General features: G+C 43.1%; 1 protein-coding gene across 1 annotated transcript in view; it reads right to left on the bottom strand.

Annotated features, from left to right (window-relative positions):
- LOC106593178 (A disintegrin and metalloproteinase with thrombospondin motifs 14) overlaps window positions 1–21,071 on the bottom strand; it is a 135,607-nt gene that overhangs the window by 56,969 nt on the left and 57,567 nt on the right. The window contains exons 5-6 of the mRNA XM_082964979.1: window positions 9,163–9,246; window positions 5,864–6,020 (exon numbers count right to left, since the gene is read on the bottom strand). Coding sequence (XP_082821105.1) covers window positions 5,864–6,020; window positions 9,163–9,246 — 241 coding nt within the window. The remainder of the gene's footprint in view (window positions 1–5,863; window positions 6,021–9,162; window positions 9,247–21,071) is intronic.

The raw sequence follows: 21,071 nt of genomic DNA, 5'->3' as shown, positions 1-21,071 counted from the left end.
ACAACCCTGGCGTTGCAAACACCATGCTCTACCAACTGAGCCACATGGAAGGCAATACTATATATATAACTACTATACTACATACTAACTACTATACACTATATATAACTACTATACTATATATAACTACTATACTATATATAACTACTATACTACATACTAACTACTATATACAATATACTAACTATATATAACTATATACTATATATAACTTCTATACTACATACTAACTACTATACACTATATACTAACTACTATACTATATATAACTACTATACTCGATCAAGAGATGTGCAGCGATCCAGATTAGCTAAGCGTTTTGTTTGGTTCAAATGCAAAAATGTTTGGGGTTTGTTGTTCAAACAAATGATCATGCTCTCTGACCATGTGAAGACCTTTGGCATGCAGGTAAAAAGCAGCAAATGCAGATACAGACAGATATTGATGATCAGGGCTGCTTCAGTTGGCCATGTCCCAAATGCCAATCTATTCCCTATATAGAGGACTACTTTTTTGACAAGAGCTCTATTGGTCCTGGTCCAAAGTAGTGCACTACATAGTGAATGGGGTACCATTTGGGACTCTTGCTCTGTGGTGATTAGCTAGAACCCAGACTTAGTTAGACTTAGTTATACTTAGTTAGAATGGCTTAGTTAGACTTAGTTCTACTTAGTTAGAATGGCTTATTTAGACTGGCTTAGTTAGACTTAGTTGTACTTAGTTAGAATGGCTTAGTTAGACTTGGTTGTACTTAGAATGGCTTAGTTAGACTTAGACTTAGTTGTACTTAGTTAGAATGGCTTAGTTAGACTTAGACTTAGTTCTACTTAGTTAGAATGGCTTAGTTATTAGACTTAGACTTAGTTCTACTTAGTTAGAATGGTTTAGTTAGACTTAGTCTACTTAGTTAGACTGGCTTAGTTCTACTTAGTTAGAATGGTTTAGTTAGACTTAGTTGTACTTAGTTTTACTTTGTTAGAATGGCTTAGTTGTTAGACTTAGTTAGAATGGCTTAGTTAGGCTTAGTTGTACTTAGTTAGAATGGCTTAGTTAGACTTAGTTCTACTTAGTTAGAATGGCTTAGTTAGACTTAGTTCTACTTAGTTAGAATGGCTTAGTTAGACTTAGTTCTACTTAGTTAGAATGGCTTAGTTAGACTTAGTTCTACTTAGTTAGAATGGCTTAGTTAGACTTAGTTAGACTTAGTTGGAATAGCTTAGTTAGATTTAGTTAGAATGATGGATGGTGTTTATTCTTCCATGAAAGTTTAGTTGCTCATCACCTATTTAAATGCTGCAAGCAAAATGGCACAACATAAAAGCAATGGAGATGCGCTAGCTAAGCCCTTTATCTGAAGACAGATAAAAGATATTCAAGAGAATGTAGACTATATACATTCCCATTAAAACGCCATGGTGAGCTTGGCATGGAAGAGTATGAGAAAAAGTTGCAGTAGGTACAGTAGCTATGGTACAGTAGCTATAGTACATTAGCTATAGTGCAGAAGCTATAGTACAGTAGCTATGGTATAGTAGCTATAGTACAGTAGCTATAGAACAGTAGTTATAGTTATACACTGAACAAAAATATAAACGCAACATGCAACAATTTCAAAGATTTTACTGGGTTACAGTTCATATAAGGAGATCTGTCATTGGAAATACATTCATTAAGCCCTAATCTATGGATTTCACATGACTGGAAATACATATACATCTCCTCCGCATAGAGTTGATCAGGCTGTTGAGTTTGGGCTGTGGAATGTTGTCCCACTCCTCTTCAATGGCCGTGCGAAGTTGCTGGATATTGGCGGGAACTGGAACACGCTGTCATTCACCAGTGGTCCCGTGTGGCTCAGTTGGTAGAGCATGGTGTTTGCAACGCCAGGGTTGTGGGTTTGATTCCCACGGGGGACCAGTACAGAAAAAATAATAATAATTAAAAAATTAAAAAATGTATGAAATGTATGCATTCACTACTGTAAGTCGCTCTGGATAAGAGTGTCTGCTAAATGACTAAAATGTAAAAATGTTCACGTCAACCCAGAACATCTCAAACATGCTCAGTGGGTGGCATGTCTGGTGAGTATGCAGGCTGTGGAAGAACTGGGACATTTTCAGCTTCCAGGAATTGTTTACAAATCCTTGTGACATGAGGCTGTGCTTTATCATGCTGAAACATGAGGTGATGGTGGCGGATAAATGGCACGACAATGGGCCTCAGGAACTCGTCACGTTATCTCTGTGCATTCAAATTGCCATTGATAAAATGCAATTGTGTTCATTGTCCGCAGCCTATACCATAACCCCATCGCCACCGTGGGGCACTCTGTTCACAACGTTGACATCAGCAAACTGCTTGCCCACACGATGCCATACACACTGTCTGCCATCTACCCGGTACAGTTGAAACCGGGATTCATCCATGAAGAGCACACTTCTCCAGCGTGCCAGCGGCCATTAAAGGTGAGCTTTTGACCACTGCAATCAGGTCAAGACCCTGGTGAGGACAACAAGCACGCAGTTGAGCTTCCCTGAGACGGTTTCTGACAGTTTGTGCAGAAATTATTCGGTTTCAGACAATCCCACAGGTGAAGAAGCCTGATGTGGAGGTCCTGGGCTGCCGTGGTTACACGTGCTCTGCGGTTGTGAGGCCGGTTGGACGTAATTCTCTAAAACAACATTGGAGGCGGCTTATGGTAGAGAAATTAACATTACGTTCTCTTGCAACAGCTCTGGTGGACATTCATGTAGTCAGCATACCCATTGTACGCTCCTACATTTGTGGCATTGTGTTTTAGAGTGGCCTTTTATTGTCCCCAGCACAAGGTGCACCTGTGTAATGATCATGCTGTTTTATCAGCTTCTTGATATGCCACACCTGTCAGGTGGATGAATTATCTTATCAACGGAGAAATGCTCACTAACAGGGATGTAAACAAATTTATGCACAACATTTGTGAGAAATACATTTTTTTGTGCGTATGGAACATTTCTGGGATCTTTTATTTCAGCTCATGAAACATGGGTCCAACACTTTACATGTTGCGTGTATATTTTTGTTCAGTATAAATCACACCTATATATTCCATGAATGATATGAGTCAGTAATTTAGATATTTTTATTTATTTAATTAGGCAAGTCAGTTAAGAACAAATTCTTATTTACAATGACGGCCTACACCGGACGACGCTGGGCCAATTGTGCGCCGCCCTACGGGACTCCCAATCACGGCCGGTTGTGATACAGCCTGGATTCGAACCAGGGTGTCTGTAGTGCCGCCTTAAGCACTGAGATGCAGTGCCTTAGACCGCTGTGCCACTCGGGAGATACAGTATATAGTATCATAAATGACACAGATCCTATAGATAAATCACTCAACATACCTGTCAGTGGTTACTGATACAGTGAGAGGACAATCACATACATTCAACATACCTGTCAGTGGTTATTGATACAGTGAGAGGACAATCACATACATTCTACATACCTGTCAGTGGTTACTGATACAGTGAGAGGACAATCACATACATTCTACATACCTGTCAGTGGTTACTGATACAGTGAGAGGACAATCACATACATTCTACATACCTGTCAGTGGTTACTGATACAGTGAGAGGACAATCACATACATTCTACATACCTGTCAGTGGTTACTGATACAGTGAGAGGACAATCACATACATTCTACATACCTGTCAGTGGTTACTGATACAGTGAGAGGACAATCACATACATTCTACATACCTGTCAGTGCTTACTGATACAGTGAGAGGACAATCACATACATTCTACATACCTGTCAGTGGTTACTGCTACAGTGAGAGGACAATCACATACATTCTACATACCTGTCAGTGGTTACTGATACAGTGAGAGGACAATCACATACATTCTACATACCTGTCAGTGGTTACTGATACAGTGAGAGGACAATCACATACATTCTACATACCTGTCAGTGGTTACTGCTATAGTGAGAGGACAATCACATACATTCTACATACCTGTCAGTGGTTACTGATACAGTGAGAGGACAATCACATACATTCTACATACCTGTCAGTGGTTACTGCTACAGTGAGAGGACAATCACATACATTCTACATACCTGTCAGTGGTTACTGCTACAGTGAGAGGACAATCACATACATTCTACATACCTGTCAGTGGTTACTGCTACAGTGAGAGGACAATCACATACATTCTACATACCTGTCAGTGGTTACTGATACAGTGAGAGGACAATCACATACATTCAATAACAAAATCTTCAGATTTAGTTTATGATTTTCATCCCTCATTAATCTCATCAGAGTTGCATTGAGATGTTAAGATTTAAGATATTAAAGTTTAAAATAAAGCGTTACATAGATTCTGGACCGTTTCCATGTAGTTATTTTTGCTGACTCGTTATAAATAGGAGTTTCCTTTAAGGTCTCGTGGTCTGTATTTGGGTGTAAAATCCTCCAAGTCATCATAAAACTCTGGCAACAGAGTGTGATGTTTACCCCTAAGCCTGGAAGGTTGTTCCCTAGTTGAAGAGGCCAGTCCCAACCCATCCCACGGTGCCTTAGAGATGGGCCTGTTATGGCCATAACATCGCTAGCTGCTACGGTAACGTTTGAAGTTTTTAAACATGACATGTGCTTCAAAGTTAAACCAAAGTCAAAAGTCAATATGTGACAGTGAACTTCAAAAGCAGGAAGCAAGAGGTTTGTTTCTCAAAGCCTTGCGTTGCAGTGACCAAGTCTCAAGAAATGGTGTTGTGATGCAAAACAACTGTACAGATCTTGTTCCAAAATACATACTGTCATGTAAATGTGGATGTGTAATGTAATGTGGATGTGTAATGTAATGTAATGTGGATGTGTACATTTTATAACAAATACTAAGTAATATACCTTCAAGATAATAAACACTTTAACCTTGAACTTGAAGTGTTCCCTCTATAGAGGTTACTCAGAGAGAAAATAGTTGCTATAATACTTACAGTCTATAATACTTTCAAGTCTATGCGTATTAAAGTCAACATGTCTATCTTCATTCACTTGTCTTACAAATAGACAGAGTGGGAGTACTGCAGTACACATTGATTCAGGTAGAGACGATCTTAGATGAGTTGTATTATGTAAAACAACACAGAGAGGACATTTCCTATTTCTGTTTAAATTAGAAGTTACTTACAGACTACCTGGAAACTATAAATACTGGAAAAAGGAAAAATCAAACCATTTCTGAGCATTTTCATGTTTTTTCCCTACATGCCAGAAATCATTATTTTGTCGATCTGATGGTATTTTTGGAAACATAGGTTGGCACCAATGCCCAGTCAGTCAGCAAAGGGTTGGAAAATACTCAATGATGTGCTCAGTGTTATGTGAGGTCACCACTGGAGGCTGTAGACATGCTCAGGACCATGTCAGCGTCACAAAATGGCTCCCTGTTTCCTTTATGCACTACTTTTTGCCAGGGCCCCATTGGGTTCTGGTCACAAGTAGTGCACTATATAGGGAATAGGGTGCCACTTGGGATGGACCCCATTTCTGGACCATAGCAGCAGCTGCCTGCTTCCCTGTAAGTTCCCAGCATGGTTGGGGTCCAGTCCATCACTATTAAAACAATTCCGGAAGTAAACTGACAATCCAATTCCAATTGAAAAGCAAAAAGGGGGAAAAAAATCCGGAATTGGAATTTCAGTTTACTTCCGGAATGGACTTGGAATTGAAACTGACCCCAACTCTGTCAAGTTTCCAGAGACCTTACCTGAGCTAGCCTTGAAAGGAGCCAACCCTTGTGAATGGAAGGAGATATCTGTCGTATCAGTCTGCACAGGCCTCGATCGAGAGAAATACAGTACCTTGCATACCTGCGGGACCAAAATCTTGCCTTGTGAGGAAGATGGCATGGTCATGGTACTCAGCATGATCGGGGTCCCTGCGCTGCTGCGTGTTGGCCCAGCGACACACCTGCTCCAGGCTACGGGACGGGTTCCCACGCTCGATCAGGCTGATGGACTGAGGAAAGAAGAATACCGTTCTCATTTCAGAAACAATCTACGAGCCTGATCCCAGATCTGTTTGTGCTCTTGCCAACTCCATTGCTGTCATTGTTAAGCCAATGAGCGACAAAGAATTGGCATGATACCCCAAACAGCAGGCACTCAAGCTAACAGCCTACCATAACCGCTGGATAGGATCATCTCACAGTGTTTAATCATTGTTATTAATCTTACTAGCGCTCATTCAGCAGATAGATGACTACTTCAAAATGGTTTTACCTGCAATGATAGGGATCAGCATGCTTGTTTTAGCTACTTGAGTTGAAAGCACTGATTTTTAGTTGCCCTGGATAAGAGTATCTGCTCAATGACTAAAACATAATGTAATTATTAGTTATTGAGAACATACTGTACCTAGGGTGTACTAACATCCCTGGTCAAAAGTAGTACACTATATAAGGAAAAGTAGTACACTTCATAGGGAATGGAGTACCATTTTGGAGGCATCTTTATTGTTTTACAGCAACAGCCTGAAGAGGGTTCTTGTGCTTGAGGAGAATATATATATATTTTTTATTTAACCTTCATTTAACTAGGCAAGTCAGTTAAGAACAAATTCTTATATGCAATGACAGCCAACACCGGCCAAACCCAGACAACGCTGGGCCAATTGTGCGCCGCCCTATGGGACTCCCAATCATGGCCAGTTATGATACAGCCTAGAATCGATCTAGGGTCTGTAGTGACCCCTCTAGCACTGAGATGCAGTGCCTTAGACCGCTGTGATACAGCCTGGAATGGAACCAGGGTCTGTAGTGATGCCTCTAGCACTGAGATGCAGTGCCTTAGATCGCTGTGATACAGCCTGGAATGGAACCAGGGTCTGTAGTGATGCCTCTAGCACTGAGATGCAGTGCCTTAGACCGCTGTGATACAGCCTGGAATGGAACCAGGGTCTGTAGTGATGCCTCTAGCACTGAGATGCAGTGCCTTAGACCGCTGTGATACAGCCTGGAATGGAACCAGGGTCTGTAGTGATGCCTCTAGCACTGAGATGCAGTGTCGTAGACCGCTGTGATACAGCCTGGAATGGAACCAGGGTCTGTAGTGACGCCTCTAGCACTGAGATGCAGTGCCTTAGACCGCTGTGATACAGCCTGGAATGGAACCAGGGTCTGTAGTGATGCCTCTAGCACTGAGATGCAGTGTCGTAGACCGCTGTGATACAGCCTGGAATGGAACCAGGGTCTGTAGTGACGCCTCTAGCACTGAGATGAAGTGCCTTAGACCGCTGTGATACAGCCTGGAATGGAACCAGGGTCTGTAGTGATGCCTCTAGCACTGAGATGCAGTGCCTTAGACCGCTGCTCCACTCGGGAGCCCCACTAACCTTATCTAAAAGGTTAGTGACTATAATTGTGCTGCTGGCAACAATTTAAGTTAGTTATTTTTGACAAATAGAATGTTATTTAAGTTCCTGATCTAATAGCTCATTTCTGTAGGCTATGGCAGGTGTTCTAGAATGTTATTTAAGTCCCTGAGCTAATAGCTCATTTCTGTAGGCTATGGCAGGTGTTGTAGAATGTTATTTATGTCCCTGTGTAGAAATACAGTAAATTAGCTTCAACTCGCCAAAAATCCCTTAGAGGGAAAACAATCTTTAGATGGGAGGAACCACTGAACATCTAACTTGAATATTTGTATTTTTTTTATTTCACCTTTATTTAACCAGGAAGGCCAGTTGAGAACAAGTTCTCATTTACAACTGCGACCTGGCCAAGATAAAGCAAAGCAGTGCGACACAAACAATACAGAGTTACACATGGGATAAACAAACGTACAGTCAATAACACAACAGAAAAATCTATATACAGTGTGTGCAAATGTAGTAAGATTAGGGAGGTAAGGCAATAAATAGCCCATAGTGGCGAAATAATTACAATTTAACAATTAAACACTGGAGTGATAGATGTGCAGAAGATGAATGTGCAAGTAGAGGTACTGGGGTGCAAATAAGCAAAAAAATAAATAACAATATAGGGATGAGGTAGTTGGGTGGGCTATTTACAGATGGGCTGTGTACAGGTGCAATGCTCAGTAAACTGCTCTGACAGCTGATGCTTAAAGTTAGAGAGGGAGATATAAGACTCCAGCTTCAGTGATTTTTGCAATTCGTTCCAGTCTTTGGCAGCAGAGAACTGGAAGGAAAGGCAGCCAAAGGAGGAGTTGGCTTTGGGGATGACCAGTGAGATATACCTGCTGGAGCGCGTGCTACGGGTGGATGCTGCTATGGTGACCAGTGAGCTGAGATAAGGCAGGGTTTTACCTAGCAAAGACTTATAGATGACCTGGAGCCAGTGGGTTTGGCGACGAATATGAGGTCGAGGGCCAGCCAACGAGAGCATACAGGTCGCAGTGGTGGGTAGTATAAGGGGCTTTGGTGACAAAACGGATGGCACTGTGATAGACTACATCCAATTTGTTGAGTAGAGGCTATTTTTTAAATGACATCGCCGAAGTCAAGGATCGGACGGATAGTCAGTTTTACGAGGGTATGTTTGGCAGCACGAGTGAAGGATGCTTTCTTTGTGAAATAGGAAGCCAATTCTAGATTTAATTTTGGATTGGAGATGCTTAATGTGAGTCTGGATGGATCAAGATGGATCACTTCAAATTGATTGATTTGAATAAATTAGGGCAAATACAAATGAACAGTTGAAACAGTTAGTCAATACAATGAATCCTAGTTTCAGCCAATTTAAACACTATTTGTTTCACAATTAGTTGATTTCCCATGGCCACCCCTTATCGCCCCTGGAGAGAGAGAGAAAGAGACAGAGGGAAGGAGACGAGAGAGAGACAGACAGAGGGAAGGAGACGAGAGAGACAGAGAGAAGGAGAGGAGAGAGAGAGACAGAGCGAGCGACGGGTGTAATGTAAACTCTTACCTGTCTGTACCTGACTGTGATCAGGAAGAAGAGAAGTCTTACCTGTCTGAACCTGACTGTGATCAGGAAGAAGAGAAGTCTTACCTGTCTGTACCTGACCGTGATCAGGAAGATGAGAAGTCTTACCTGTCTGTACCTGACCGTGATCAGGAAGATGAGAAGTCTTACCTGTCTGTACCTGACCGTGATCAGGAAGATGAGAAGTCTTACCTGTCTGTACCCAACCATGATCATGCGGACGAGGACGATGTTGATGTTGGTTCCCAAGGACTCATCGTGGTAGATCTCATCAACCTAAGGGAAGCAGCCAGAGAGATAAACAACATTAATTTATTTATTTAGTGAATTCCTTTAGCCAAGCCCTTGCTTCCGGTCCTGCTGAGTTGAGGGTGATTAGGCCCTCCGCTGAGTTGGTAGATTGGACAGACCTTAGGAATGTGGTGCATGGTTTGCTCCACCCCACAGGCACTAAGGCGTGAAGGAGTCTATAGCCTGGTCTCAGATCTGTTTGTGCTGTCATGCCAACTATTATGGTCATTGTCACGCCAATGGTAACAAACATGGGCCCTGGTCAAAAGTTGTGCACTATACAGGGAATAGGGTTCCATTGAGATATATGAGATTGCTTCTGATGCTAGATTCATCATCTCATAGTGTGCTTCTTAATACGCGATGTGATGATAGCTCATAGTACACAGACGTACACAGGCCTACATCAGAGTCTACAGAGTCTACATCAAAGAGTCTACACAGCACGTCACATCTGGCAAAAACACAGCTGGTAGTTTGTTTAGCTTTCAGAAGGATAAGACAGCCATCCAGCCAGGGCCGGCCCTCCAGAAGGATAAGACAGCCAGCCAGCCAGGGCCGGCCCTCCAGAAGGATAAGACAGCCAGCCAGCCAGGGCCGGCCCTCCAGAAGGATAAGACAGCCAGCCAGCCAGGGCCGGCCCTCCAGAAGGATAAGACAGCCAGCCAGCCAGGGCCGGCCCTCCAGAAGGATAAGACAGCCAGCCAGGGCCAGCCTTCCAGAGGTAGGACGAGCAAGTTAACAGAACCGCAAAGTCTCTCTCACTAAATATCTCTATTATACGTACAAACTGGTATCTATGCTGCTACAGTAAAACGACCCTGTATCAAAAACTCTCTCTTAACATTAACAGCAAGCATTAACTAGCATCCATAGCTCGGTCTATGAACTTGAGTGGTTGCATTTCTCCAGCGCCATCCCTCTGCTGTTCACCCCAAAAAAAGTGGTGGGTGTACACTTCTTGTTTAAATCCCAGATTACCCCTTTAATACTAATATCATGCTAATAACCTGTAATAATCTGACACAAAACTTGACAGGACAAGCACCCTACTGAACAATAACCTGTAATAATCTGACATAGAACCTGACAGGACAAACACCTCTACTGAACAATAACCTGTAATAATCTGACATAGAACCTGACAGGACAAGCACCCTACTGAACAATAACCTGTAATAATCTGACATAGAACCTGACAGGACAAACACCTCTACTGAATAATAACCTGTAATAATCTGACATAGAACCTGACAGGATAAACACCATACTGAACAATAACCTGTAATAATCTGACATAGAACCTGACAGGATAAACACCCTACTGAACAATAACCTGTAATAATCTGACATAGAACCTGACAGGATAAACACCCCTACTGAACAATAACCTGTAATAATCTGACATAGAACCTGACAGGACAAACACCCCTACTGAACAATAACCTGTAATAATCTGACATAGAACCTGACAGGACAAGCACCCTACTGAACAATAACCTGTAATAATCTGACATAGAACCTGACAGGACAAGCACCCTACTGAACAATAACCTGTAATAATCTGACATAGAACCTGACAGGACAAACACCCCTACTGAACAATAACCTGTAATAATCTGACATAGAACCTGACAGGATAAACACCCCTACTGAACAATAACCTGTAATAATCTGACATAGAACCTGACAGGACAAACACCCCTACTGAACAATAACCTGTAATAATCTGACATAGAACCTGACAGGACAAGCACCCTACTGAATAATAACCTGTAATAATCTGACATAGAACCTGACAGGATAAACACCCTACTGAACAATAACCTGTAATAATCTGACATAGAACCTGACAGGACAAACACCTCTACTGAATAATAACCTGTAATAATCTGACATATAACCTGACAGGATAAACACCCCTACTGAACAATAACCTGTAATAATCTGACATAGAACCTGACAGGATAAACACCCCTACTGAATAATAACCTGTAATAATCTGACATAGAACCTGACAGGACAAGCACCCTACTGAACAATAACCTGTAATAATCTGACATAGAACCTGACAGGATAAACACCCCTACTGAACAATAACCTGTAATAATCTGACATAGAACCTGACAGGACAAGCACCCTACTGAACAATAACCTGTAATAATCTGACATAGAACCTGACAGGACAAGCACCCTACTGAACAATAACCTGTAATAATCTGACATATAACCTGACAGGACAAACACCCCTACTGAACAATAACCTGTAATAATCTGACATAGAACCTGACAGGACAAACACCTCTACTGAATAATAACCTGTAATAATCTGACATAGAACCTGACAGGATAAACACCCTACTGAACAATAACCTGTAATAATCTGACATAGAACCTGACAGGATAAACACCCCTACTGAACAATAACCTGTAATAATCTGACATAGAACCTGACAGGACAAGCACCCTACTGAACAATAACCTGTAATAATCTGACATAGAACCTGACAGGACAAACACCCCTACTGAACAATAACCTGTAATAATCTGACATAGAACCTGACAGGACAAACACCCCTACTGAACAATAACCTGTAATAATCTGACATAGAACCTGACAGGACAAACACCCCTACTGAACAATAACCTGTAATAATCTGACATAGAACCTGACAGGATAAACACCCTACTGAACAATAACCTGTAATAATCTGACATAGAACCTGACAGGATAAACACCCCTACTGAACAATAACCTGTAATAATCTGACATAGAACCTGACAGGATAAACACCCCTACTGAATAATAACCTGTAATAATCTGACATAGAACCTGACAGGACAAGCACCCTACTGAACAATAACCTGTAATAATCTGACATAGAACCTGACAGGACAAACACCCTACTGAACAATAACCTGTAATAATCTGACATAGAACCTGACAGGATAAACACCCCTACTGAACAATAACCTGTAATAATCTGACATAGAACCTGACAGGACAAACACCCCTAATGAATACTGATCCACTTGGCTCAATAGTTCACACCAATGTGCTTCCACTCGACAGCACAGGAGTGGAAGCAATCCCCTTTACAGAGAGAATGTGTGTGTGTGTGTGTGTGTGTGTGTGTGTGTGTGTGTGTGTGTGTGTGTGTGTGTGCGTGTGCGTGTGTGTGCGCATCTGTCTGTCTGCTCTCTGATGGTTTAGTTTTGCATACATGGAATAGGATGCTGCTATCCACAGTGGGTGGCTGGTAATGTGATGCTGCTATCCACAGTGGGTGGCTGGTAATGGGATGCTGCTGTCCACAGTGGGTGGCTGGTAATGGGATGCTGCTGTCCACAGTGAGTGGCTGGTAATGGGATGCTGCTATCCACAGTGGGTGGCTGGTAATGGGATGCTGCTATCCACAGTGGGTGGCTGGTAATGGGATGCTGCTGTCCACAGTGAGTGGCTGGTAATAGGATGCTGCTATCCACAGTGGGTGGCTGGTAATGGGATGCTGCTATCCACAGTGGGTGGGTGGTAATGGGATGCTGTTATCCACAGTGGGTGGCTGGTAATGTGAAGCTGCTATCAACAGTGAGTGGGTGGTAATGGGATGCTGCTATCCACAGTGGGTGGCTGGTAATGGGATGCTGCTGTCCACAGTGGGTGGCTGGTAATGGGATGCTGCTATCCACAGTGAGTGGGTGGTAATGGTATGCTGCTATCCACAGTGGGTGGCTGGTAATGGGATGCTGCTGTCCACAGTGGGTGGCTGGTAATGGGATGCTGCTATCCACAGTGGGTGGCTGGTAATGGGATGCTGCTATCCACAGTGGGTGGCTGGTAATGGGATGCTGCTGTCCACAGTGGGTGGCTGGTAATGGGATGCTGCTATCCACAGTGGGTGGGTGGTAATGGGATGCTGTTATCCACAGTGGGTGGCTGGTAATGTGAAGCTGCTATCAACAGTGAGTGGGTGGTAATGGGATGCTGCTATCCACAGTGGGTGGCTGGTAATGGGATGCTGCTGTCCACAGTGGGTGGCTGGTAATGGGATGCTGCTATCCACAGTGGGTGGCTGGTAATGGGATGCTGCTATCGACAGTGGGTGGCTGGTAATGGGATGCTGCTGTCCACAGTGAGTGGCTGGTAATAGGATGCTGCTATCCACAGTGGGTGGCTGGTAATGGGATGCTGCTATCCACAGTGGGTGGGTGGTAATGGGATGCTGTTATCCACAGTGGGTGGCTGGTAATGTGAAGCTGCTATCAACAGTGAGTGGGTGGTAATGGGATGCTGCTATCCACAGTGGGTGGCTGGTAATGGGATGCTGCTGTCCACAGTGGGTGGCTGGTAATGGGATGCTGCTATCCACAGTGGGTGGCTGGTAATGGGATGCTGCTATCGACAGTGGGTGGCTGGTAATGGGATGCTGCTATCGACAGTGGGTGGCTGGTAATGGGATGCTGCTGTCCACAGTGAGTGGGTGGTAATGGGATGCTGCTATCCACAGTGGGTGGCTGGTAATGGGATGCTGCTATCGACAGTGGGTGGCTGGTAATGGGATGCTGCTGTCCACAGTGAGTGCTTGTCATGCTGGTGCTGGGCCTTCCTGGCCATGGGACTGTGGAGTTGTTCTCCCTCTATTCTTATGAGTTGTGATTCAACAGGAAATCATGTGCGATATCTTGTTAAAACATTGGCACGCGTCCAAATGAAACCACTGTTATTATGCAATGGCTGAGCTAGTCTGACCTAGAGATGCTTTGATGACTTCAACATGGTCCCATAATGATGCTCTGGAATGTGTGGAGACTTAATGGAGGAGCTTCAAACCAACATGGAAGTCCAATCAAAAGTCAAACCAAGTCTGCACTGTAAGTTGTTTCAACTCATTATTATTAACTAACTGGTTCCACAGCCTTTTTTAGTTGACTCAACTTTTCGGTCTAAGTGTTACCTGAACTAAAAAAATATAGTTGGGCCAAATTTACTGTAGGTCCAACTGGAGAAAAACGAAAGGCCGAAATTCAGTGAACATAAAATGATGTGTTTATTCTACTTGTCTCATAGGTTCATTCAACAAAAAGTATTATTTGCGCATCTTAACTAAAACAAAAACACTAGAACTAGTTAGACACAAACAGTGCTTTTAATATACAATGTTTTCAACTGACTTATTTCACACAGTCTCTGTTCATTTATACAGTAATTGTTATTCTACATGTTGTTCTGTGGGATTTGAACCTCTTGGTTCACAGCATTCCAATCTTCCTGCGTCTCCACCATGTCTGTGTCAATGACTGATTTCACCTGTATTGCTACACTTTGCACTTCAAAGTAAATCTCACCTCTGTTAAAAGGACACTCCAGAAAAACTATTTTATTCATTATAGTAATTAAGAAGTACCATTTTAACAGAGTAATATGCCCCACCTAAATTAGACAACAACACAGAAAACCCTTAAATTGCTGAAATAAGTAAATGAATGATGAGAGAATAGTCAGATTAACTGATACCAGACATACATGGTGGTTAGCAGGAAGATGGGGATGATGTAAACCAAGAGGTTGTGAGTCCACATCCCAGGTGAGGACATATATAAATATATATATATAAATGAACATGCACTAAGTCAACGTGTGTCAAATATATACATTGAAAACATTGTATGTTAAAAGCACTGTGCTTGTATCCAGATGCACTTTTTTTTAGTTAAGATGCCCAAATAATAATTTATAGTTTAACAAACATATGAAACAAGTTGAGCAAACAGATAATTTTAAGTTGACTCCCCCCCCCCCCTCTAGGTTTACTCAACCCATAAGGCTCTGGTCAAACATAGTGCACTACAGAATACGGAGCCATTTGTGACGCAGACTAAGTAACATTTCCATCCGAGCATGTTTTATCCTCATCAAACCATCCACTACATGTCAACACTCCCTCTAGTGTCCTATAGAGTCAATCAACAGCTTCAATTTGTGGTTTTCTGAATGCAGGTTTGAGGAAAAGAACCAGGGATGGGTGGAGGGATTTGGAATCTTGTTTCTGTTTCCATAGCTACATATAGAAGTCTTAGAACAGGAACAGCTTGGTTATGGATCATGATGATCAACATGCCGAGTCAGCTGACTGGAGACCAGAAGGGACCAGGAGACACAGGGTTCATTGAGTTCCACATAAAAAAACAACCTTTCTAGTGATTCTTTCCTCACAGGTGTCTCTTTAACCTGTTGTCCTTGAAAATATATATGCTATGAAAACATATATGTAAGCTATACATACAATCAGTCTTCTATGGTTGGTTTGTTTTGAACTTTGTATGTCTGCCCAAACATGATGTACTGGCTGCGGTTACTAGACAGTTTGTGTGAATATGTCTCGATGCTTTACTGCGTCATTTTCCTTTTTCTTCAAGTGTATCTTAAACTAAAATGTATGGATGAAATAGGCTGCCGTTGGGCCTCCTGAGTGGTGCAGCCTTCCTAAGTACTGCTTCGCAGTGTTGCGGCGTCACTACATTCTGGGATCGAACCCAGGCTCTGTCACAACCATCTGTGACCGGGAGTCCCATAGGGCGGCGCCCAATAAGCCCAGCATTGTCATAGTTAGGGGAGAGTTTGGCCCGGGGGGGATTGACTTGGCTCATCGCGCTCTAGCGACTCCTTGTGGCGGGCCAAGCGCCTGCAGGCTGACCCGTCATCAGTTGAATGGTGCAGCTGGCTTCTGGGTTAAGCGGCTGGTGTTAAGAAACGCGGCTTTGGGGGGTGGTCATGTTTCGGAGGACACATAATTTGACCTTTGCCTCCCCCGAGCCAGTTGTGGAGTTGCAGCGATGAGACAAGATCGTGAAAAAATGCAAATACAAATAATAATAATAATAATAAGGACATTATATAGGATATTGACGACAACAAAACATGGAAGATATATGTTATTCTCTTCCAGTTTTATACCTGTTCAAAGTTAACTTCAAAGCATAATTTAACAATAAAGTGTGCAGAAACCATCACAAACACACACGCCCAGATATGTTTCAAAATACACACACACACACACACACACACACACACACACACACACACACACACACACACACACACACACACACACACCACACACACACACACACACACCCCCCCCCCGATATGTTTCAACACACACACACCCAGATAAGTTTCAACAACACTAGACCGGATATGTCTCAACAACACTAGACCGGATATGTCTCAACAACACTAGACCGGATATGTTTCAACAACACTAGACCGGATATGTCTCAACAACACTAGGCCAGATATGTCTCAACAACACTAGACCAGATATGTCTCAACAACACTAAACCAGATATGTTTCAACAACACTAGACCGGATATGTTTCCACAACACTAGACCGGATATGTCTCAACAACACTAGACCGGATATGTCTCAACAACACTAGACCGGATATGTCTCAACAACACTAGACCGGATATGTCTCAACAACACTAGACCGGATATGTCTCAACAACACTAGACCGGATATGTCTCAACAACACTAGACCAGATATGTCTCAACAACACTAGACCGGATATGTCTCAACAACACTAGACCGGATATGTCTCAACAACACTAGGCCAGATATGTCTCAACAACACTAGACCGGATATGTCTCAACAACACTAGACCGGATATGTTTCAACAACACTAGACCAGATATGTCTCAACAACACTAGACCGGATATGTCTCAACAACACTAGACCGGATATGTCTCAACAACACTAGACCGGATATGTTTCAACAACACTAGACCGGATATGTCTCAACAACACTAGACCAGATATGTCTCAACAACACTAGACCGGATATGTCTCAACAACACTAGACCGGATATGTCTCAACAACACTAGACCAGATATGTCTCAACAACACTAGACCGGATATGTCTCAACAACACTAGACCGGATATGTTTCAACAACACTAGACCAGATATGTCTCAACAACACTAGACCGGATATGTCTCAACAACACTAGACCGGATATGTCTCAACAACACTAGACCGGATATGTCTCAACAACACTAGACCGGATATGTCTCAACAACACTAGACCGGATATGTTTCAACAACACTAGACCGGATATGTTTCAACAACACTAGACCAGATATGTCTCAACAACACTAGACCGGATATGTCTCAACAACACTAGACCGGATATGTTTCAACAACACTAGACCGGATATGTCTCAACAACACTAGACCGGATATGTTTCAACAACACTAGACCAGATATGTCTCAACAACACTAGACCAGATGTCTCAACAACACTAGACCGGATATGTCTAACAACACTAGACCATGGTGAGTTAGGTCAAATGGTCTCCTCCCAGCAGAGCGAAGGTCGGCCATATTGATTTATCTGTGTTAGTGACAGTCTCTCTCCTGTTTACCAGAATATGGTAAATGCACTTTGTTTTCGAGTGATGCTTTAAACACAGCCGAGGAAGGCCCTGGGATGGCCTGCCTGTCTATGATGTCATTATCCCAGTAAGTCATAAACACAGCAGTCACAGTGATAAAGGCAGGTGTTGCACATGCCGCCTCTCAGGTCACTCTAAGTACGGTGGTGCTCCTTACAAATTACAGAACCAAAATAAGGAAGCATTTTTGCTTTGCTGGTCTCTCTGTAACTATGTCATGAATGTAAATAAACCCAGCTGGGGGGAGTCTACGCCAAGTTCTCCAAAACAAGACGTGATGTTTACCCTCTCCCCAAGGACACATCACCCATCTATCAGCCTTCTATCTGTGCACATATAGCTGAATTAAGAGGGAAGAGATGTCTAACACACTAGATAAATGATAAGCTAAATGTCAATAGGCAGGACAGCACACAATGTTTAAAAAACCACAGTACAAACATATAAACGACTGTGTAACTGACGCAAGACTGGAACTTGGCAACAATCCAACATTTACACAGCAAAGGAACGTAGACTAGGCTACACATCAACCAAATAGCCTTATTCATTCACTTCCAGAACAGTAATTCAGCTATTTAATGAAACCGTGTATAAGTAAAGTAAAGGCAGATGACGCCAGATTCCCCTTGACTTTGTGTGATGTAATGTATTCAGATCTCCATACTGAGTTGAATGCTGACCTGTATAAATGTCGGGTTGATGTTGGACGTTAAACTGAGCAGCTGTTGAACAATGACGACAAACATCAGAAATAGCCACAGCCATTTCCTGCCATAGTGGAGCATACTCTAAACTGTAAGCTAGCTGGAGGGATATACAGTGCCAGTCAAAAGATTTAGAACACCTACTCATTCAAAAGCTTTTTCTTTATTTTTACTATTTTTGACATTGTAGAATAATAGTGAATACATCAAAACTATGAAATAACACATATGGAATCATGTAGTAACCAAAAAAGTGTTAAAGACATGAAAATACATGATAAGTCCAAATTGAGATTTTTGGTTCCAACCGAAGTGTCTTTGTGAGACGCAGATAAGGTGAACAGATGATCTCGGCATGTGTTGTTCCCACCGTGAAGCATGGAGGAGGAGGTGTGATTGTGTCAGGGTGCTTTGCAGGTGACACTGTCAGTGATTTATTTAGAATTCAAGGCACACAGCATTCTGCAGCGATACGCCATCCCATCTGGTTTGCACTTAGTGGAACTATCATTTGTTTTTCAATGACCCAACACCTCCAGGCTGTGTAAGGGCTATTTGATCAAGAAGGAGAGTGATGGAGTGCTGCATCAGATGACCTGGCCTCCACAAACACCCAACCTCAACCCAATTGAGACGTTTGGGATGAGTTGGGCCGCAGAGTGAAGGAAAATCAGCCAGCAAGCGCTCAGGATTATGTGTGAACTCCTTCAAGACTGTTGGAAAAGCATTCCAGGTGAAGCTGGTTGAGAGAATGCCAAGAGTATGCAAAGCTGTCATCAAGGCAACGGGTGGCTACTTTGATTTGTTTAACACTTATTTGGTTACTACATGATTCCATGTGTTATTTCATAGTTTTGATGTCTTCACTATTATTCTAAAATGTAGAAAATAGTAAAAAATAAAGAAAAACCCTTGAATGAGTAGGTGTGTGCAAATGTTTGACTGGTGCTGTATATCTCATCCTACCTGCCTGCCTTGTGTACAACATAACATCAACATGGGCAAAACCCCTCGTGAGTTTTCTCTAACAACACAGCCATTGTGCTCAGGCAGGCACCTCATAGGCTCCTAGCATGGCTTTGTCCAGGCAGGCACCTCCCAGGCTCTGCAGGCTCCTAGCATGGCTTGGTCCAGGCAGGCACCTCGCAGGCTCTGCAGGCTCCTAGCATGGCTTGTTCCAAGCAGACACCTCACAGGCTCTGCAAGCTCCTAGCATGGCTTAGTCTAGACAGGCACCTCACAGGCTCTGCAAGCTCCTAGCATGGCTTGGTCTAGACAGGTACCTCACAGGCTCTGCAGGCTCCTAGCATGGCTTGGTCTAGACAGGTACCTCACAGGCTCTGCAGGCTCCTAGCATGGCTTGTTTCATGCAGGCACCTCGCAGGCTCTGCAGGCTCCTAGCATGGCTTGGTCCACGCAGGATGTGCTTTAATCAGTTCCTTGGCCTGGGAGATTTTCTCCAAGTGGTACTGTACTAGCTCCACATTCTGTACTGGTGGCTGGGAAGGATTGGTGGGATTTGGGTGGGTAGAGCTATTTCAGACACAGCAAGCCACTGGCTTAACCAGAAGAGCTACAGTGTTTACCTTGTTTGTAGAAACTTAGACCTCTCAGTCTAAAGAGACTGGGAGCAACAAACCATTTCTCCCTCCTCACTTGCTCTTGCTCTCTCTGAGTGAATGTTATTAGAATGTAAACATTATTAGAATGTAAAGTTTCAAGTTTAAACGTTTATTTGTCACATGCACAGGATACAGCAGGTATAGAATAGTACAGTCGTGGCCAAAGGTTTTGAGAATGACACAAATATTAAAGTCCCTCTGTGCAGTGCAAAGGAACTGAATCCCCCCAAAAACATTTCAACTGCATTTCAGCCCTGCCACAAAAGGACCAGCTGACATCATGTCAGTGATTCTCTTGTTAACACAGGTGTGAGTGTTGATGAGGACAAGGCTGGAGATCACCCTGTCATGCTGATTGAGTTCGAATAACAGACAAAGCTTCAAAAGGAGGGTGGTGCTTGGAATCATTGTTCTTCCTCTGTCAATCATGGTTACCTGCAAGGGAACACGTGCCGTCATCATTGCTTTGCACAAAAAGGGCTTCACAGGCAAGGATATTTATCGGATGATCAAGAACTTCAAGGAGAGCGGTTCAATTGTTGTGAAGAAGGCTTCAAGGCACCCAAGAAAGTCCAGCAAGCGCCAGGACTGTCTCCTAAAGTTGATTCAGCTGTGGGATCGGGGCACCACCAGTACAGAGCTTGCTCAGGAATGGCAGCAGGCAGGTGTGAGTGCATCTGCACGCACAGTGAGGCGTAGACTTTTGGAGGCAAGAAGGGCAGCAAAGAAGCCACTTCTCTCCAGGAACAACATCAGGGACAGACTGATATTCTGCAAAAAGTACAAGGATTGGACTGCTGAGGACTGGGGTAAAGTCATTGTCTCTGATGAATCCCCTTTCCGATTGTTTGGGGCATCCGGAAAAAAGCTTGTCCGGAGAAGACAAGGTGAGCGCTACCATCACTCCTGTGTCATGCCAACAGTGATGCATCCTGAGACCATTCATGTGTGGGGTTGATTCTCAGCCAAGGGAGTGGGCTCACAATTTTGCCTAAGAACACAGCCATGACTAAAGAAT

The sequence above is a fragment of the Salmo salar genome, chromosome 18, assembly GCF_965601325.2.
Source record: "Salmo salar chromosome 18, fSalSal1, whole genome shotgun sequence".
Lineage (NCBI taxonomy): Eukaryota > Metazoa > Chordata > Actinopteri > Salmoniformes > Salmonidae > Salmo > Salmo salar.
This window is presented reverse-complemented; position numbering and strand designations above follow the sequence as displayed.